Source organism: Argentina silus, assembly GCF_951799395.1.
Source record: "Argentina silus genome assembly, chromosome: 10".
Lineage (NCBI taxonomy): Eukaryota > Metazoa > Chordata > Actinopteri > Argentiniformes > Argentinidae > Argentina > Argentina silus.
The window spans coordinates 20,296,124-20,313,106 of record NC_139664.1 but is presented as its reverse complement, the minus strand read 5'-3'; the positions used below and the strand labels follow the sequence as shown (position 1 = coordinate 20,313,106).

Below are 16,983 nucleotides of genomic sequence, written 5' to 3'. Positions count from 1 at the left end.
ATGGTGGTTCCTATCCAGGTCTAGGACCACTATCTAGCTCCCCCCTTTAACTCACTGGTCTGACATGACTTGGTCTGTGAAAATCCATGCAGTGGGAAGCTTTGCCTCACCTCATCATTAGATCAGTGCTTATTACAAAGAAGGAAGGAAGGATGCAAGTAAACATTGTTTCTGCCCTCTATACTATGTGCACCAGGTATTCCTCATTCCATTCCATGCATTACGATGAGCCCGTCCTCCAATTTCTACCTACACCGGCCTCCCCTGCCGTGTACCTCGAATTCGGGTTTGAGCGTGGACAGAGGGCAGGGGGAGGACAGTAAAGCATTGGGGGACAAATGGTTTCATTAAATGTACCGAATCTAACATGTAAGGGTTTAAAAAACTCCAAATGGTAAATGGTAGCCAGGAGAGGAGATTCGATAGGAGAAATTGAACTTTGACCGAAGTGGTGTTGGTCTCTAAAATGTCAAAATATGGTGTTGAGGGTTGAGCACTGGAGGTAAACTGGGGTCATGTGTTTGTTTAGGGAGTTTAGGGGGGGGGGGGGTGTAATGCGTGTTGATTTTAGAGGCTTACATTGTATCTGTCTCGCTCTTTGTGAAAACCCACTACTGCTGGGGAGGGGGTGGGGGGGAAATCCCACGCTAACCAAAGCCAGAGTCACAGGAAGTGACCTCATTAAAGTTGTACCTAAAACAAACACCCTGATTGAACCCGATGACCCAGCCAGTCAGTTACATACACACACACACACACACACGCCCCTAGTTTGGCTGCTACGGAGCGATCTTGGTTCAACAGTCGAGATTGACTATTCTTTTTTATTAGCGCTGATCTGGGAAGAAGTTAAAGGGTATTACCACTCTTTTTTCCCCCTCTTTCCTCTCTTTCTCGCCTCCTCTCTCACTATCTCGCGACCTCTCTGATCCCTCTCTTTCTACCCTTTCCTCCTCACCTCCCTCAATTTTGTGGCCTTTCATCTCTCTCTTTCTCTTCTCTGTCTCGCCTCCTCCCTCGTGATCTTTCTTCATTCTTTCTCTCATCGTTTGTCTCATCTCCCCATGACCTCTCCTCCCTCTGAGTCTCTCTTCCTAGAGCTCTCTCTCTCTCTCTCTCTCTGTGTGATCTCTCCATCCCCCCACCAGTCTCCTCAGCTGCTGTGTGGTGAACACACTGACAGTCACTGAGATGACTGAGAGGGCAGTTTTTTTTTTTACAATCTTCTAAAAACACCACTGTTTAAACAGGTGCAGACACACACTGATGACAACAATGCCTGTGTGTGTGTGTGTGTGTGTGTGTGTGTGTGTGTGTGTGTGTGTGTGTGCGTGCGTGCGTGTGTGTGCGCACACACGTGCATACTCTGTTGACACTCACAGGGTGAGATGGTGTGTGTCCGTGTGTGTGTGATATTTAGTCATTGTTGGGTGTTTGGAGTGTGTAGGCACACTTTTGAGTGTTTAACCAGGCCATCGACCACTCAAAAGAACTCACGCACTTGTTATACACTGATGTCCTTCATGCAAGTGTGTGTGTGTGTGTGTGTGTGTGTGTGTGTGTGTGTGTGTGCGTTCTGTTCATTTCTCACTCAGTCACCAAGGTCCCATCTTTGTAACCTGACTCCATCCCCCCTTTCTCTCCCTCTTTCTCATTCCCTTCTCACTCCTCTCAGATTACGACCTTTGAGAGAGCCATTGTGGAGATCTGGGAATCAGTAAGGTGGAAAGAGAGAGAGACAGGTAGCATGCAGCTAAACAATGATGAAAGAGGAAAAAGAGAGAGAGAGAGAGAGAGAGAGATGCATAGGGAGGGAGTGAGAGCGAGAGCGAGAGAATAGGACTGTTGGATAGATGATTCACTTACTTAAACAAATGTATTTGTTGTACAAGTCGCTTTGGATAAAGGCGTCTGCTAAATGCCATAAATGTACATGTAAAATGAAAGGATGGTTGGATATGTTGAAAAAAAAGGAAAGGAAAAGGAGGAGACTGGGCATGTATGAAGGAGTGGGTGGGTGAGAGCAAAAGAAAAATGATGGAAAGCTCTGCAGTCCACAAAGCAGAGAGGGGGAGGGGCAGAACGGAAGGAGAAGCGAAGTGGGACAGGTGAGTCGCTTTGTCAGCGTCAGTTGCATACTAGACTGTAAGCTGATCCTTACTGTCCCTGGGCTCTCTGTGAAACAAACACACACACACACACGCATACACAGACACACACGTTTAGTGTGTAGCAACAGGAACAGAGCTGCTCCCTCCCATTCAGCTTCACTGGTCTAGCAAAGAAAATGGACCAGTGGAAACCAGGCTAGTTCCTCACCTACCTGTCTGTCTGTCTCTGTCTTTCTCTCTCTCTCTTTCTCTCTGTCTCTCTCTTTCTCTCTCTCTCTCTCTCTGTTGAGTGGTTCGGGTCCATTAACTCAGCCTTCCTCATGCCTTTGGCCATATGACGCATGTCCACTTCATGAGTTGGCACTGAAGAATGGCGTGTGTGTGTGTGTGTGTGTGTGTCTCTCTCTCTCTCTCTCTCTCTCTGAAATGGGAGCTGATGAAGAAGACTAGGATGTCCATTATGAAATACTATGACTGGAACAAGCAGGCGTTTACATAACGGTAACAATTTGCGAGCCTAAGTGGCACTTTGAAAGGGTGAAAGGCGTTTTTTCCGGGTAAGAACCGCGTAACAAAAGCTGAAGTCATGTCCCCCCCCTTTTGCTCTGTCCCTCTACAAAAAATGTGTTCATGTCTGTACAGCTGCAAGAGTGAGGACGGTGTCTGTTCTATCCTTTCTGTTTCTATGAAGATCTTTTTTCACTGGCCAGCAGGTCAGAGGTCAGTTCATAAGTCACGGCTGACTGAGGAGGTGAAGAGTCAGAGTGGAGGTCACATGGTCAGGATAAAGGTCCTTTGGGCTGAATGGGGCTTGAATTTATGGCTTTGGGCTTGGGGACAGAGCTTGGTGTGCTGGTGTCTAACATTCGTTAGCCCACTGGTAAATGTGCCCAACAGTGTGTGTGTGTGTGTGTGTGTGTGTGTAGACGGTAGATCTCCCGTGTAGACTCCTCGCTATTGTTTCTGGAGGCTCCGGCCACTGGAGCACATAATGAGAATACAAAAGGCTGATCAAACAGACACGCTACAACACACTGGTCTGTCTCAAACACACAGGACAACACACGTCAACACGAGTGCACACACCCACCCATCCACCCAGCCTGTACCCTCGGTGGCACACACAAAAAAGGTATTAACTGACTCACCGCACATCTTTCTGACTCATGCATACACTGTCAGCCAGACACTGTGAGAATTTGATATTCAACGGGAATACCCAACCTTCTATGGTTAGGGTTAGGGGGCTGTGGACTTTCATACCAAGTCAATTTGCGATAGGCCGAAGCATTGAACCTTGAGGGACCCCTAATACTTCAAACATAACAAAACCCTGAAAAAGTGGAGAATTCCAGAAGTCGAAATAAAGGTGCACACACAGTGAGCTGTGAGGTAGAGTCAATATGGGAAACAGCAACAGTTAGAGCCATTCCCAACTGGTACAATTGTGACACGGTGACAAGAACGTTCTCTCTATCTCCCTCTCTCTCATACACACACACACACACACACACACACACACACACACACTCCTTTTCTCTCATCCCATAGCTTTCCTCCATCTCTTTCACTCTTATCCCCCCACCCTCTCTCTTGTCTTCCCCAGGGCTATTACATGTCACAATCCCTGCTCTGTCCTGCCCCACATTGGCCCCACCGATGGGCCACTGGGCGAGGGAGCATTGGGTCGACTAAACAGTGATGGAGCCCTCGAGAGACAAAGGGGTGTTTGAGAGTAGTCCTGTGTGTGTGTGTGTGTGTGTGTGTGTGTGTATGTGTATGTGTTTAGTGGTTTTATTGTGCAATGCATTAATCATGGGAATCTTGGGCTGATCTGATCAGCACCAAGTGTCTTTCCTTTTCTCTCTCTCTCACGTACACAAACACACACACTAAAGCTCCAAAAGTTTGCAGCTTACAATTTCACTTCTCTGTCGGAAAAAGGGAGAAAGAGAAGTCAGAGCCATCCGTCTGTCCGTGTGTGTGTGTGGACATCGAGCCCTGTAGTATTTAATATGTGACTGTCTGGCGCAAGGAGTTTGCATTGGCATAAGGCTCTGTGTGGCTATGCATGAGAGCCTGCATGCCTCTCCACCAGACAGATCTGCTGGTCTGCATGTGTGTGTGTGTGTGTGTGTGTGAGGCCATGCATGTGTTTGCTTGTTCTAGTGGGGGTGGGGGTCATAGCACTGGAATGCTAAATTAGCTTTGGACAAACGGCAGAAATCCCACAGTCAGACAGAGGCAGCGTACAGGACGGACACACACACACACACACACACACACACACACACACACACACACACTAATTGACCTCACTGACTCACTGTGTGCATCACCCACCAACTTCCTGTGATAGAATGACACACAGACACGTACAAACACATACATCATACACACAACACACACTGAACTCTAAAGACACACAACGCAGAGACGGTACATCATGGAAAACAGTTGAGGGAATTTGCATCTTATCAAGTCGCTACGATCCCTTCCCACCTGTTTCCACCAAATATGTTGTGACAGTCATTAAAGTGTGTGTGTGTGTGTGTGTCTTGTTTTCGTCACAAGAAAAGAGCCAGAGATCTTTGCATGTCACAACTGTACTGTTCTGCAATCCAAGTCAGCTTATGATGCCACAGTTGGCCCTCTCCAGTCTTATCTATGCTCACACCAATGTGTGGCAAGTCTCGAGCTGTACTTTCTCTTTTCTCCTCGCCAAACAAATCCTTATTTTGAGCAATATTGGAGGTCGGTTGGCATATAGCATCTAAGCCTAGAATTTCAAGGAAAGGCAATTGGTTACACAACAATTACACTGTAACTACAATGACAGTGTTGTGTCTCCATAGAAACCATACACGTCTGTGTGCTCACCAAAACATCCAGGCTGTAACTTCAACCACACTTCAAACACACATACAGCAACAATATTGAGATAAGGTATCAGAGTATACACATAAGCCTCACTGTGCGCACACACACACACACACACACACACACACACACACACACGTCTTAAGATAATTCATTCCATTGGGGGCTAATGGTTGTCAAACATGTTAAAGTGCTCACACTGACCTTTTCCCACGAACCATGACAAACACAAACTTTATTGTAAACTTCATTATGTTTATCACTAAACCTTAACGACTATGGTACTGTCATAAAGATTGACACAAAGTAGTTCCTGGCCTACTAATCTTTATACATTGCATGTTGGCAAAGTTGCCTATATCCACAATTGGGCAACAGTTCAGATACAATTACTGTGAAACTGAAACAATGTCTTCTTATCATCATGGTGCAGTTAGACAAATCACATGACAGGGAAGGGAGCCGGGGAGAAGTAAACAATGGACAAAGTATTCTCACACTATCTATTTTCCTGGATCATTAGATGCAAATTTGCAACAGGATTTGAGAAGTAACTGTGTACAAATATAAGATAGGCTATCAGAATGGACTTGTAGAAATGTAGAATATCTTAAAACGACACTTTGTGATAACAGTTTGACTAATTCAACCTTCTGCTTATTCTATATAGCGCGCGCGCACACAACCACCCACCCACCCACCCACACCCACCCACCCACACACACACACAACGGTTTCTCCCCCCTCCCCCAAGCGGTTTCCTCTTTCTCCCGGTTGGACAACGTGTTCGTGTTCCAAGCTTTGGCTACTGTGCCGCACAATGCTACCCCCCCCCACCACCCTCACCATGCTGTACAGAAACATACATTTAACTACCTCTGTCTATGTACTATGGACATATACACTTAACAGAGACAACCGATCATTCACTTAAACCCACATTGCCACAATCTACAAAGGGTGAAACAAAGTAGCAGAACGTGGGAGAGTAGCCCTCCTTTCCCCTCCTTCACTGGGCTCCCACCAGGGTGAGAGAGATGAGGGGGGTTCCCTGGGCATTACTGGAAAGGCAACAGCCTACTCACTTATGTCAAAAGTACACTACCATTATTTCAGTTTATATGACTGTTTCAAAGGTTGTTTCATAATCACTGTTTTGATGGTGATATCGGATTCTAACGCATTTGTATTTGCATTTATGATTCAGTCTTTTGACCGCACTGTAGAACAGGCTCATATGAATGATCATTCACACTCACCCGTAAATTGATTTCTTTCATTCTCTCTTGACGCGTTTTTGGCAGCGGCTCCGTGACACGGGACATACCGAGGACTGGATCCACGGAGAATGATCCTCAATTCAAACCAAATCTACAACAGACGTTTCCTCTATCACTTTCTTTCACCGCTTTTAGTTCTATCTTCTGGGGGGGGGGAACAAAACCTCAATAAAAATCCCAGTTGGATATTTCCGGCAGAAGATGAGGCGACAGATAATAGCACATGGAATATGAATCCGTTAACTTTTCTCCATATGTCGGGTGTGTGTGTGTGTGTGTCGGGGTGAACAACTGAACAGTTCATCCTGCAGTAGGAGATTCAGCGTCTCAGGAGGAGGGGCCAGACCTAAAGAAGTACTTTCATACTTTTGACCAACCACAAACGAGTATTCTCCACTAACTCCCGCCCAACGCATCAGTAGACGTGGCCAGAAGCCAATAACACCTCTTGACTGGGGCTTTATTATTGTAACCACACACTACCAGAAACAGCGCTGTGGCTGCGGATGCGGTCAAGAGGAGGTTCGTCAAATGGGGGGTTTGAGAAGAAACCCCATCCTTACAGTACTGACAGTGGAATCCCCAGTTTGAGACCCGATTGAGAGCAGAGCTATAGACGATGGTATCTTAGCCTTGTTGACGTGGCAGAAACATGACTGAGCTGGCTTGAAACTTCCCATGTTGGCACTGAAGGACCCTGCTGGAAGAGGCAGGAAAAGTCACATCCCATGCAGCCAAATATTGAAACTCAGAGAGACTATGAGACACAATGTGGCCATAATAGACAGTGAAAAGGTGAAAAGGTAAATATCTATGATAAGGGGATGAACGAGAAAACATTGAGATAGAAGACACCTAGTGTGTACTCTAGCAGGAATGCTGGTGCTGGAGAAAAAGAGTTAGAAGAAGGAGGTTATTCAAGGGGACACTTTAAGTGGCTGGGTCTAAATTTAGAGGGCAAACATAGGGGAAACGCCCTGCAATTGCAGCCATGTCCCACTACAGCCAAAACACTACTTTATGGACCTCTGTAGAGCACACTGTAAAAAAAAAAAGTGTGTTTGCATAAGCGAGAGAATGGCTGTATTGAGTGCCTTCCACTCTACGCTACAGAAAAGTGAGTCATTCTCTCTAACAGAGCTGTGATGTTGTGTGACCTTGCCTCTTTAACTGCCCACTCTCTCTCTTCTTTCAACACCTGTCTGTTTCTCTACTCCCCCTCTCTCTCTTTGTCTCTTTCTTTCTTTATGCACCTACTGAAACTCCTCTCCATCTCATCCTCTTCCCTCTACTGAAACTCCTCTCCATCTCATCCTCTTCCCTCTACTGAAACTCCTCTCCATCTCATCCTCTTCCTCCCCTCTCTACTAAAACTCCTCTCCTTCTCATCCTCTTCCCTCTACTGAAACTCCTCTCCTTCTCATCCTCTACCTCCACTCTCTACTAAAACTCCTCCCCTTGTCATCCTCTTCCTTCTACTGAAACTCCTCCCCTTCTCATCCTCTTCCTTCTACTGAAACTCCTCCCCTTCTCATCCTCTTCCTTCTACTGAAATTCCTCTCCTTCTCATCCTCTTCCCTCTACTGAAACTCCTCTCCTTTTCATCCTCTTCCCTCTACTGAAACTCCTCTCCATCTCATCCTCTTCCTCCCCTCTCTACTAAAACTCCTCCCCTTTTCATCCTCTTCCCTCTACTGAAACTCCTCTCCATCTCATCCTCTTCCTCCCCTCTCTACTGAAATTCCTCTCCTTCTCATCCTCTTCCCTCTACTGAAACTCCTCTCCTTTTCATCCTCTTCCTCCCCTCTCTACTAAAACTCCTCCCCTTCTCATCCTCTTTCCTCTACTAAAACTCCTCCCCTTCTCATCCTCTTCCCTCTACTGAAACTCCTCTCCATCTCATCCTCTTCCTCCCCTCTCTACTAAAACTCCTACCCTTCTCATCCTCTTCCCTTTGATAGCAATTACCACCCCCTGAAATGCAACTGGGAGCGCGTGCACACACACACACCCACACAGACCCTTTGTCTGACTCTCCCTCGAATGTGTGTGTGTGTGTGTGTGTGTTTGTTTTTGATTGTTTATGTGTGTGTGTGCGTGTGTGTGCTTGCTGGGTTGTTTGACTCTTTGTTTGACTGCCCCCCCTTTGAACAGCAGCTGATACCACAATTCAAGTTCTCCAAAAAGTAGGACCTATAGCCTTCTGTAGGGACTCATAGAATGAGTCATAGAACGCGTGTGTTCTGTTTAATCCACGTTTATATTGTATATAGTTTCTATCCATTCTTTTGCACTTTTATATGCAACCCCGGTCTTTATTTGGAACCACTCTCCCGTCATCAGTAACCTTGCCCGTGTAACCGAGTTGAGACGGTAAACTCACTCCTCAAGTTCAAATACCCCCCGTCCATGCTGTCGAATAGCTAGCTTTTCGATAGCGTAGCTGGTTAACATCGGGTATTTGAGGAGAGGGTCAGGTGTGTTGGCGTCAGAGGTCGCAAGTTTGAGACTTGGTCGGAGCAACTGGATTTGGATGTTGTTTATTAACTTGGTGTCTGTGAGACCCTGAAAACATGCGTTAGCTCCCTGAACTAATGCCGAAATCTCTTCATTACTCCTTTTTTTGTGTATAAAGCCCTGCTATGTAAACTCCCGGCTTACTTAACCTTATTATTGAAATTCAAGAACATCAATTACCGAACTTTTCAGTTGGTTGCTCTGGTGCCGCTTGGGCAGTTTAAAGTTTTTATTGAGGACATCTTTGTTGAAAAATGTGTTTGTTTTTCTTGATTGTATGTGTATTATGTTGTATTTTTGTATGTGTAATATGTATTATTGTAAACTGTGTGTATGCAGAGCTCCCTTGTAAAAGAGACCTTGGTCTCAATGGGACTCCCTGCTAAAATAAAGGTTAAATAAAAATAAAAATCCCAGAGGGTCCTACACCGACGTGCAACGCAATACTACCGGGTTACTGTAACATGTACCTTGATGTGTGTATTACGCCAGGATGAAATCCTCTGTGGAGTGTGTATCCTACCTCTAGAGAGTACAGGTTGAACACACAGGACCAGGCACGCTCCCCTCTGTCAAGCTCACATCTGTGTTTCACCACAGAGTAATAATAGTCACGAGGATGACAACAAACAAACATTCATTACTCTCTGTTGTCATCGCTAAATCCTTTATTTATGTGTGCTTTTGCATGCTAGAGAGAGATGGTCATAGAAAAGATTCAGATTACCACTTTACTTTACACCCCTGCACCTTACCTGGTACTGTATACCAGGGGAGGCTGATGGAGGTAGAAATCGGAGGACTGGCTCATTGAAACGCATGGAATGGAATGAGAAATTATATAACGTATTTTATATTACGCATAATATATAATGTAATATAATGATATTACGCATTACGATGAACCCTTCCTCCGATTTCTACCTCTGCCAGTCTCAAATACGGTTGGAACCCACACTCAGTACTGGGTAAGTCACATTCAAATTATTCATCATGTTCAAATCAGTTTTGTGATGGTTTAGAGGGTGTGTATGTACAATGTGTCGGAGGTGTGTGTGTGTTCTCTTCGTTTGCTGTGCAACTGTGTGTGTGCGCATGTGTGTGTTTGCCTGGCAGCGCTTGGTTGGTATGATATGAGATAACACACAGGTGTTGGGCACAGCACAAGACTTCTATTGAGCATAGTCACCAAGCAACACACACACACACACACACACACACACACACACACACACACACACACACACACACACACACACACACACACACACACACACACACACACACACACACACACACGCACACGCACACGTGACACTGTCGCACACTAATTTTGTGAAGGGCCATTGTAAGGGAGACAACAAGCCTCAGTAACATTGAGGAGTGTAAGAAAGAGTGTGTGTCAGAGAGAGAGCGAGCGAGCGAGAGAGAGAGAGAGAGTGTGAGTGTGAGAGTAAGAGAAAGAGGCAAACAGAGAAAATGTGCAAGAGAGACAATAAGTGGAGCAACATTCTCCTCTTCTCTGTCCACCCCAGTCAGGCCACATCTACATCCCCTCTCGGCCACAGGCTAACCCACGGGGTCACACATGCGGTAGGAACTTTACCCTAACTCTCTCAAACGGAAACATCCCATTGACTTTCACTGTAAAACGGCCATGCTTCTCCCCACCGTGGCCAGCGACGGGGCTCAGCCGTAGCCGTAGCATTGCTGTACGTTTCCCTGCCTCTGTTGACTCCAGTCGCTTGGTTGGAATCGTTTGAAATTTCAGACGGTTTCCACGCTTTCTGATAGAGTAACGGAACCAGAGCATTCTTTCGCAAATGTGTGAACACAGACTGACTCAGAAGGTGTCTTGTCACTGTTTGAGTGACAACATTAAGGGGCTATACACACTACAGGGCCAACGCGTACCATACTGTTGTTTTTTCTGCATTGTCTTATACTGCACTGTTACGAAAAACTATGGTGGACGCAGGACCAGGCCAGCACAGCTCAGCTCAGCTCAGCTGGGTTTGGCTCAGTAGTGTGGTAAGTTGACTAGATCAGTGTGCGATGTTAACTTCACACCCGCTCCATGAGCCTTATGTCATAACTGCATGTGTGCACCAGACCTAGGCAACATACTGATTATAAAACGCTTTCAAATATTTCAAATAAAAAAAAAATTTAAAAAAATGTGTGCGCACGGCTTTTCACTGTCCTGGCGCCCCGCTGGTGGAGCGAGCTTCCCACTGCTGTCGTGACTGCAGAGTCACTACCAATCTTCCGCCGTAGATTGAAGACCCATCTCTTCAGGCTACATCTTAACGGTCCCTCTCCTAAAGACCTCTTCATCCCCACTACCCCCCTGTGCAAGTTTCTCTCCTGTTAAAAAAAAGAAGAAAAAAAAAAGAAGTAATTTGTCCTGTCCTTCTTCTAGCATTGTGACTGCCTATGACCCCTGGTCCGACCATCGAGTACTTTATCTTACGATGTCTGATGGATAGATGATTCACTTATTTAAACAAATGTATTTGTTGTAAGTCGCTTTCAATAAAGGCGTCTGCTAAATGCCGTAAATGTAAATGGAACTTAGCTAGCCTTGCAAGTAGCGTTTGCGCTTCTGAGACGATTCCATTGCTTCCATCGTGCTTGACAAGTTCTGTCAAGCACACCTCAGGTTTTTCCACATATTTGAAACCATTTCAAATACGTATTTAGAACAGGTCTTGAACAGGGAAAACATCAATTCTGCCCCTGTCTTCAAATGACCCTTCCCTCGATGGGACAAATGCTCTGTGATGTTCATAAGGTGTTGAAGCTGAGGGTGTTGTTTCGTGACTGCAATAAACAGATCATGTGGTCTGTCTCTGTTAAAAAATGTTCTCTCTCTCTCTCTACCTCTCTCTCTATCTATCATTTACCATTGAGAGTACAATGTAACCTTTTTCTATGAAGTGCTTGCCTCGTAATAATTGTAGTTGTGTACAGTAAGTATACAGTATTATCAAAGCTTCATTTGATGAATACAGACAGTCTTACCCTCCTAGTCCTAATTAATCAAATACAGAGCCTCCAGAGAAGCGATGGGCCTGGACAGAAGAGAGATAAGAGCAGAGCTGAGGGAACATGTGGATATGAGACTGTATCGATAAGAGGACAGACGTGGTAAGGTAGGGGGGGGTAAACATGACTCAGACAGGGTAAATGTGCCTGGTTAATATTCTCTGTTGCCCTGCATACCTCTTTATAGCTGCAATATCCGCCACTCCGCCCGCCTCCCTCTGCTAACACTCCATGTACGACGTTAGAATGGAAATTTGGAAGGGAGGAGAGGGAGAAAGGGAATGAGAGAGAGAGAGAGAGAGAGAGAACAAGGAAGAGAGTACAGGGAGTTCAGACAAGACAACAAGAGCAGAGCTGCTTTCAATGACTAAATGACTGCACAGAAAGGTGACATTTCTACTTTCTTTTGTGACATTTCTACTTTTTTTTGTCGTGCCTCACCTAAAGAGATGGAGGAAAAGGGAGAGATATGGAGAGAGAGAGGGGAGGTGGTTGGGGAGAGAAAGAGGAGAAGGAGAGATATCGCAGAAGTGAAGGAGAGAGGTATATTGAAGAAGAGAGGTAAAAAGGTTTTGAGAGAGATGAAAAAGAGTAACCCAAGAGTAAGCCTCTGTTGTACAGCTGGTGTTTACCCAGAAACAATGTGGTAACGGGGGGGAGGGGTTACCTGGTATTACCACATCGGTACCTTCTGGGATTTACCTCAGTACATTCAGCACTATCGGTAACTACCTGGTACTAATGGCTCATAGCAGAGCTTGCGTCAGTGAATCTAAAAGAGAGGGAAGGGTAAGCAAAAGAGAGCGAGGGAAAGAAAAAAAGGGGTGGGATTGATACAGATGATGGGAGGAGTGGGAGGCGGAGTGATGAAGAGGGAGAAGGAGGGGGAAGGAGAGAGAGGGATGGATTGAGAAAAGCCGCTCTCGCTGATGCAATCCTGCCACCCGGCACAGCAACTGCCCAGCTGGGAAAGAGAGAGAGCAACGGAGGGAGGGAAAAGAAGAGGGGGAGGGAGGGATGAAAAGGAAATAGAGGGGTGAAGGCTTAACTTTGGCCAAGACCTGTTAAACTGCAAATTATGTTTTTTACATAAAACTGCTAAGTACTTTCACTGTGGAAAATACAGTACTGTAGAGGCACACGCGCACGCGCACGCACACACACACACACACACACGCACATACACACAGCACTCTACAAGACACACACGCTCACTAATAAAACCGAGACACATGTTATCAAGATGTGTTTGCTCTCTCAGCGAGGTATGTGCCCATCTCCCTCCTCAACCTCTAGTGCTTAACAGCACAACAGCCCCCCCGCACACACCTCCACCCCCCCCCCCCCCCCCCCCCCGCCCCACACACACCACCACACCCACACCCCCCACACACTGTAGCAACCTTCTCTTGATATTCATTACTGACTGTTTTTCCCCCCCCACACAGCATGTTACCCTTGAAAGGAGAGTGTTGGATCAACTAGAAGACAGTTCACCCCAGGGTCAAGGTTTGTCAGACGTCTTCACACCTACCACACCTCAGTGTTCTAGCCCTGTCCTACCACACCTCAGTGTTCTAGCCCTGTCCTACCACACCTCAGTGTTCTAGTCCTGTCCTACCACACCTCAGTGTTCTAGCCCTGTCCCACCACACCTCAGTGTTCTAGCCCTGTCCTACCACACCTCAGTGTTCTAGTCCTGTCCTACCACACCTCAGTGTTCTAGCCCTGTCCCACCACACCTCAGTGTTCTAGCCCTGTCCTACCACACCTCAGTGTTCTAGCCCTGTCCTACCACACCTCAGTGTTCTAGCCCTGTCCCACCACACCTCAGTGTTCTAGCCCTGTCCTACCACACCTCAGTGTTCTAGCCCTGTCCTACCACACCTCAGTGTTCTAGTCCTGTCCTACCACACCTCAGTGTTCTAGCCCTGTCCTACCACACCTCAGTGTTCTAGCCCTGTCCCACCACACCTCAGTGTTCTAGCCCTGTCCTACCACACCTCAGTGTTCTAGTCCTGTCCTACCACACCTCAGTGTTCTAGCCCTGTCCTACCACACCTCAGTGTTCTAGCCCTGTCCTACCACACCTCAGTGTTCTAGCCCTGTCCCACCACACCTCAGCGTTCTAGCCCTGTCCTACCACACCTCAGCGTTCTAGCCCTGTCCTACCACACCTCAGTGTTCTAGCCCTGTCCCACCACACCTCAGTGTTCTAGCCCTGTCCTACCACACCTCAGTGTTCTAGCCCTGTCCTACCACACCTCAGTGTTCTAGTCCTGTCCTACCACACCTCAGTGTTCTAGCCCTGTCCTACCACACCTCAGTGTTCTAGCCCTGTCCTACCACACCTCAGTGTTCTAGTCCTGTCCTACCACACCTCAGTGTTCTAGTCCTGTCCTACCACACCTCAGTGTTCTAGCCCTGTCCTACCACACCTCAGTGTTCTAGTCCTGTCCTACCACACCTCAGTGTTCTAGCCCTGTCCTACCACACCTCAGCGTTCTAGCCCTGTCCTACCACACCTCAGTGTTCTAGCCCTGTCCTACCACACCTCAGTGTTCTAGCCCTGTCCCACCACACCTCAGTGTTCTAGCCCTGTCCAGCTGTGTAGCACATATATACACCACCCCATCTGTTGAATAGATCAGACTATACTGACTGATGTTGTGAAGCCTAGTAAACCAGTTATACTATCTGTATATGCATTAGGAGAAATCTGCCGGCTGGTCTCAATCCCAAATGAACAGGAAAAAGCGGGACCATCGAGCGGTAATCTCATCTTTCCTCTTCATTAGGAACAGACTAGCCGATTACTGTCCGAGTGCATCAAGGAGATCTAAATATATCAATGTAAACATAGAGATTTCTAAGTCTTCTAAAGCTAAATATTTCAGCTATGAAGCCCTCTGACAAACGATGATGTTGAGGTGAGCCATAGGCCTGGTATCTATGTCAGTATTACCCAGGTGGCAGTGTTGCGTCATACAATGATGTTGAGGTGAGCCATAGGGCTAGTATCTACGTCAGTATTACCCAGGTGGTAGTGTCGTATCAACACAGACCATCTCCATAAGCAGGGCTGAAGTAAACGCAGGCAGGACTGACGCCACACACGGCAAACGCTACAGGCTACGTTCCTGACACGTGTTACGGTGAGAGTGCTCATATTTTCTATAGAAAGGCCAGATCAGAAAAAGGTCTGTCTGTCTCTCTCTCTCTCTCTTTCTGCCTGTCTCTGTCTGTCTGTCTGTCTCTCTTTCTCTCTTTGCCTCCTTTCTGTCCATTTCTCCCTCTCCATCTTGGTCAGAACTGGAGTCCACTTGGCCACTAAACAAACAGTCCCAAGGGTGTGGACTCAAACCACATATACTCGGTCACACCACACACACACACACACACACACACACACACACTAGTTACAGCTTTTGCACACACGTTACAGTAAGTACACATCCAGAGATGTATACATGGATGCACACACGCATACACACACTTGTTACACAACAGGAATAGCTCAGTCAGACAGGGCCAGCAATCTCTCTCTAACAGGCCCTCTGAGGCCATGATGTCATAGCATAAATAAACTGCTGTTCTTCAAAGTTAGAACGGCACCACTGTGACATCACTGCATCCTTATCAGGGGAAAGGGTTGCTAACCCTAGCCCTAAAATCAGGGGACTTCCACTCCAGTTTGAACTGACGTTAACTAAACCGAATAACCCGCAATGGATGAGAATAATAGGCAGTATAACATAAAAATAATAAAAAGTGAGAATAATATCACTGTGATATCGAATCAGTGTTTTATGCAAAAAAAATAATAATGATGGCAATACGTCAAAAAATAGTAGCAGCGATTTTGTTTTAAAATAAGGTTTTACGTTTTATGTATTAAGTTAGGGAATCGCTGCTGTTTGTCAGTTCCAGTCTTACACACCTCTAGCTATTCTTGATTAAAGCCTCAGCTATTAGGAACAGGCGTTACTGATTTTAGATCCGTGTTTCGGGTTCCGTTCAGCTTCAGCTCACACCAGTGCTGTTTCATGTAGTTCCCACACATCTGAAACACAGGGCAGAGTCTCCCTCTGCTGTCTGAAGATTGTCATTACACATACGTGCACATGCACACACACATGCACACACATGCACGTACACGCACGCACGCACACACAAGAGGAAGGGAGAGAGCGAGAGAGAGCCATGCCTAGCAGTGGGAACCAGACTTGTTGTTCAATCACGACAAAATCAAGAACATTTCCTCCACGTTCCTGAAGTAGTTCTCTTTAAAGGAGCGACACATGAAACATAGCTCCCCTTTGGCCAGGAGTCAAAACTGCAAGTACAATGAGCTGTTTGTTTACAGTAGCCATTGGTACTAGCTAGCTTCCATCACAAAATTGGCTACGCAGACCATTGACAAGATCCTGACATGTCAGGTGATAACAGTAATAGTAATAACATATATTTGCTATGGATAGTTTTGATTCGCCTGCTTACTGTAAAGAATGTAAACAGAATGGCCACACCGACCAGGAGTAATCAATATGGTAAACATTGGTAGGGGACTATTACGTTTCAACACTATCGCTCCACAATCCCTGCAGTTTTCAAGGCCATTACATGCTGTAGTACAGTGAAAATGTGTAGCTGCTTTAAGCTTCCCCATTTTCCAATTTCAGTTTCTGTTCATTTGTGAAACATTAATTCAGCCCCTTTGACAGATTAGATATGGAAAAAAAAATATTGTTTCTTGATTGATTCTTGAACAATTCTATAACAATCAACTGCTTTCGCAGTCAGCATGCCAATAAATCAGTGTTTGAATGAGACTGAATGTGAGGGCCTTGTCTGGGTTGTGGTTAAAGGCATGGTTCCTCTGTAAAAAAAAAACGAATGGACATTTCACAACAGTGAACCATAAATACTGCTGGGCTGGTTGACTCTGCTCAATCTAAACAGAGACGATGACTTCCTCTCTCTGAGTCTCACCACTGTGACCTTTCACAAGAGGCCAACCTTAACTTTTCTCAGACTTGAACTCTTTTTCCCGAGAGAGAGAGAGAGAGAGAGAGAGAGAGAGAGAGAGAGAGGGAATGGCTTCCTGTCCAGCCACTCTGTTTCTCTCTCTGTCATTCTCTCTCTTC

General features: G+C 46.2%; 1 protein-coding gene across 2 annotated transcripts in view; it reads right to left on the bottom strand.

Moving 5' to 3' along the window:
• Positions 1-16,983, bottom strand: part of arhgef2b (rho/rac guanine nucleotide exchange factor (GEF) 2b) — a 61,497-nt gene that overhangs the window by 36,017 nt on the left and 8,497 nt on the right. The window contains exon 1 of one of the 2 annotated variants that reach the window (XM_083679667.1): positions 6,251-6,389. The exons of the other annotated variant lie outside the window; for it this stretch is intronic. Within the exon in view, the coding sequence (XP_083535793.1) occupies positions 6,251-6,316 (66 nt within the window). The 5' untranslated portion in view covers positions 6,317-6,389. Of the gene's footprint in view, positions 1-6,250; positions 6,390-16,983 lie in introns of those variants that run through there. 2 annotated transcript variants of the gene reach the window in all.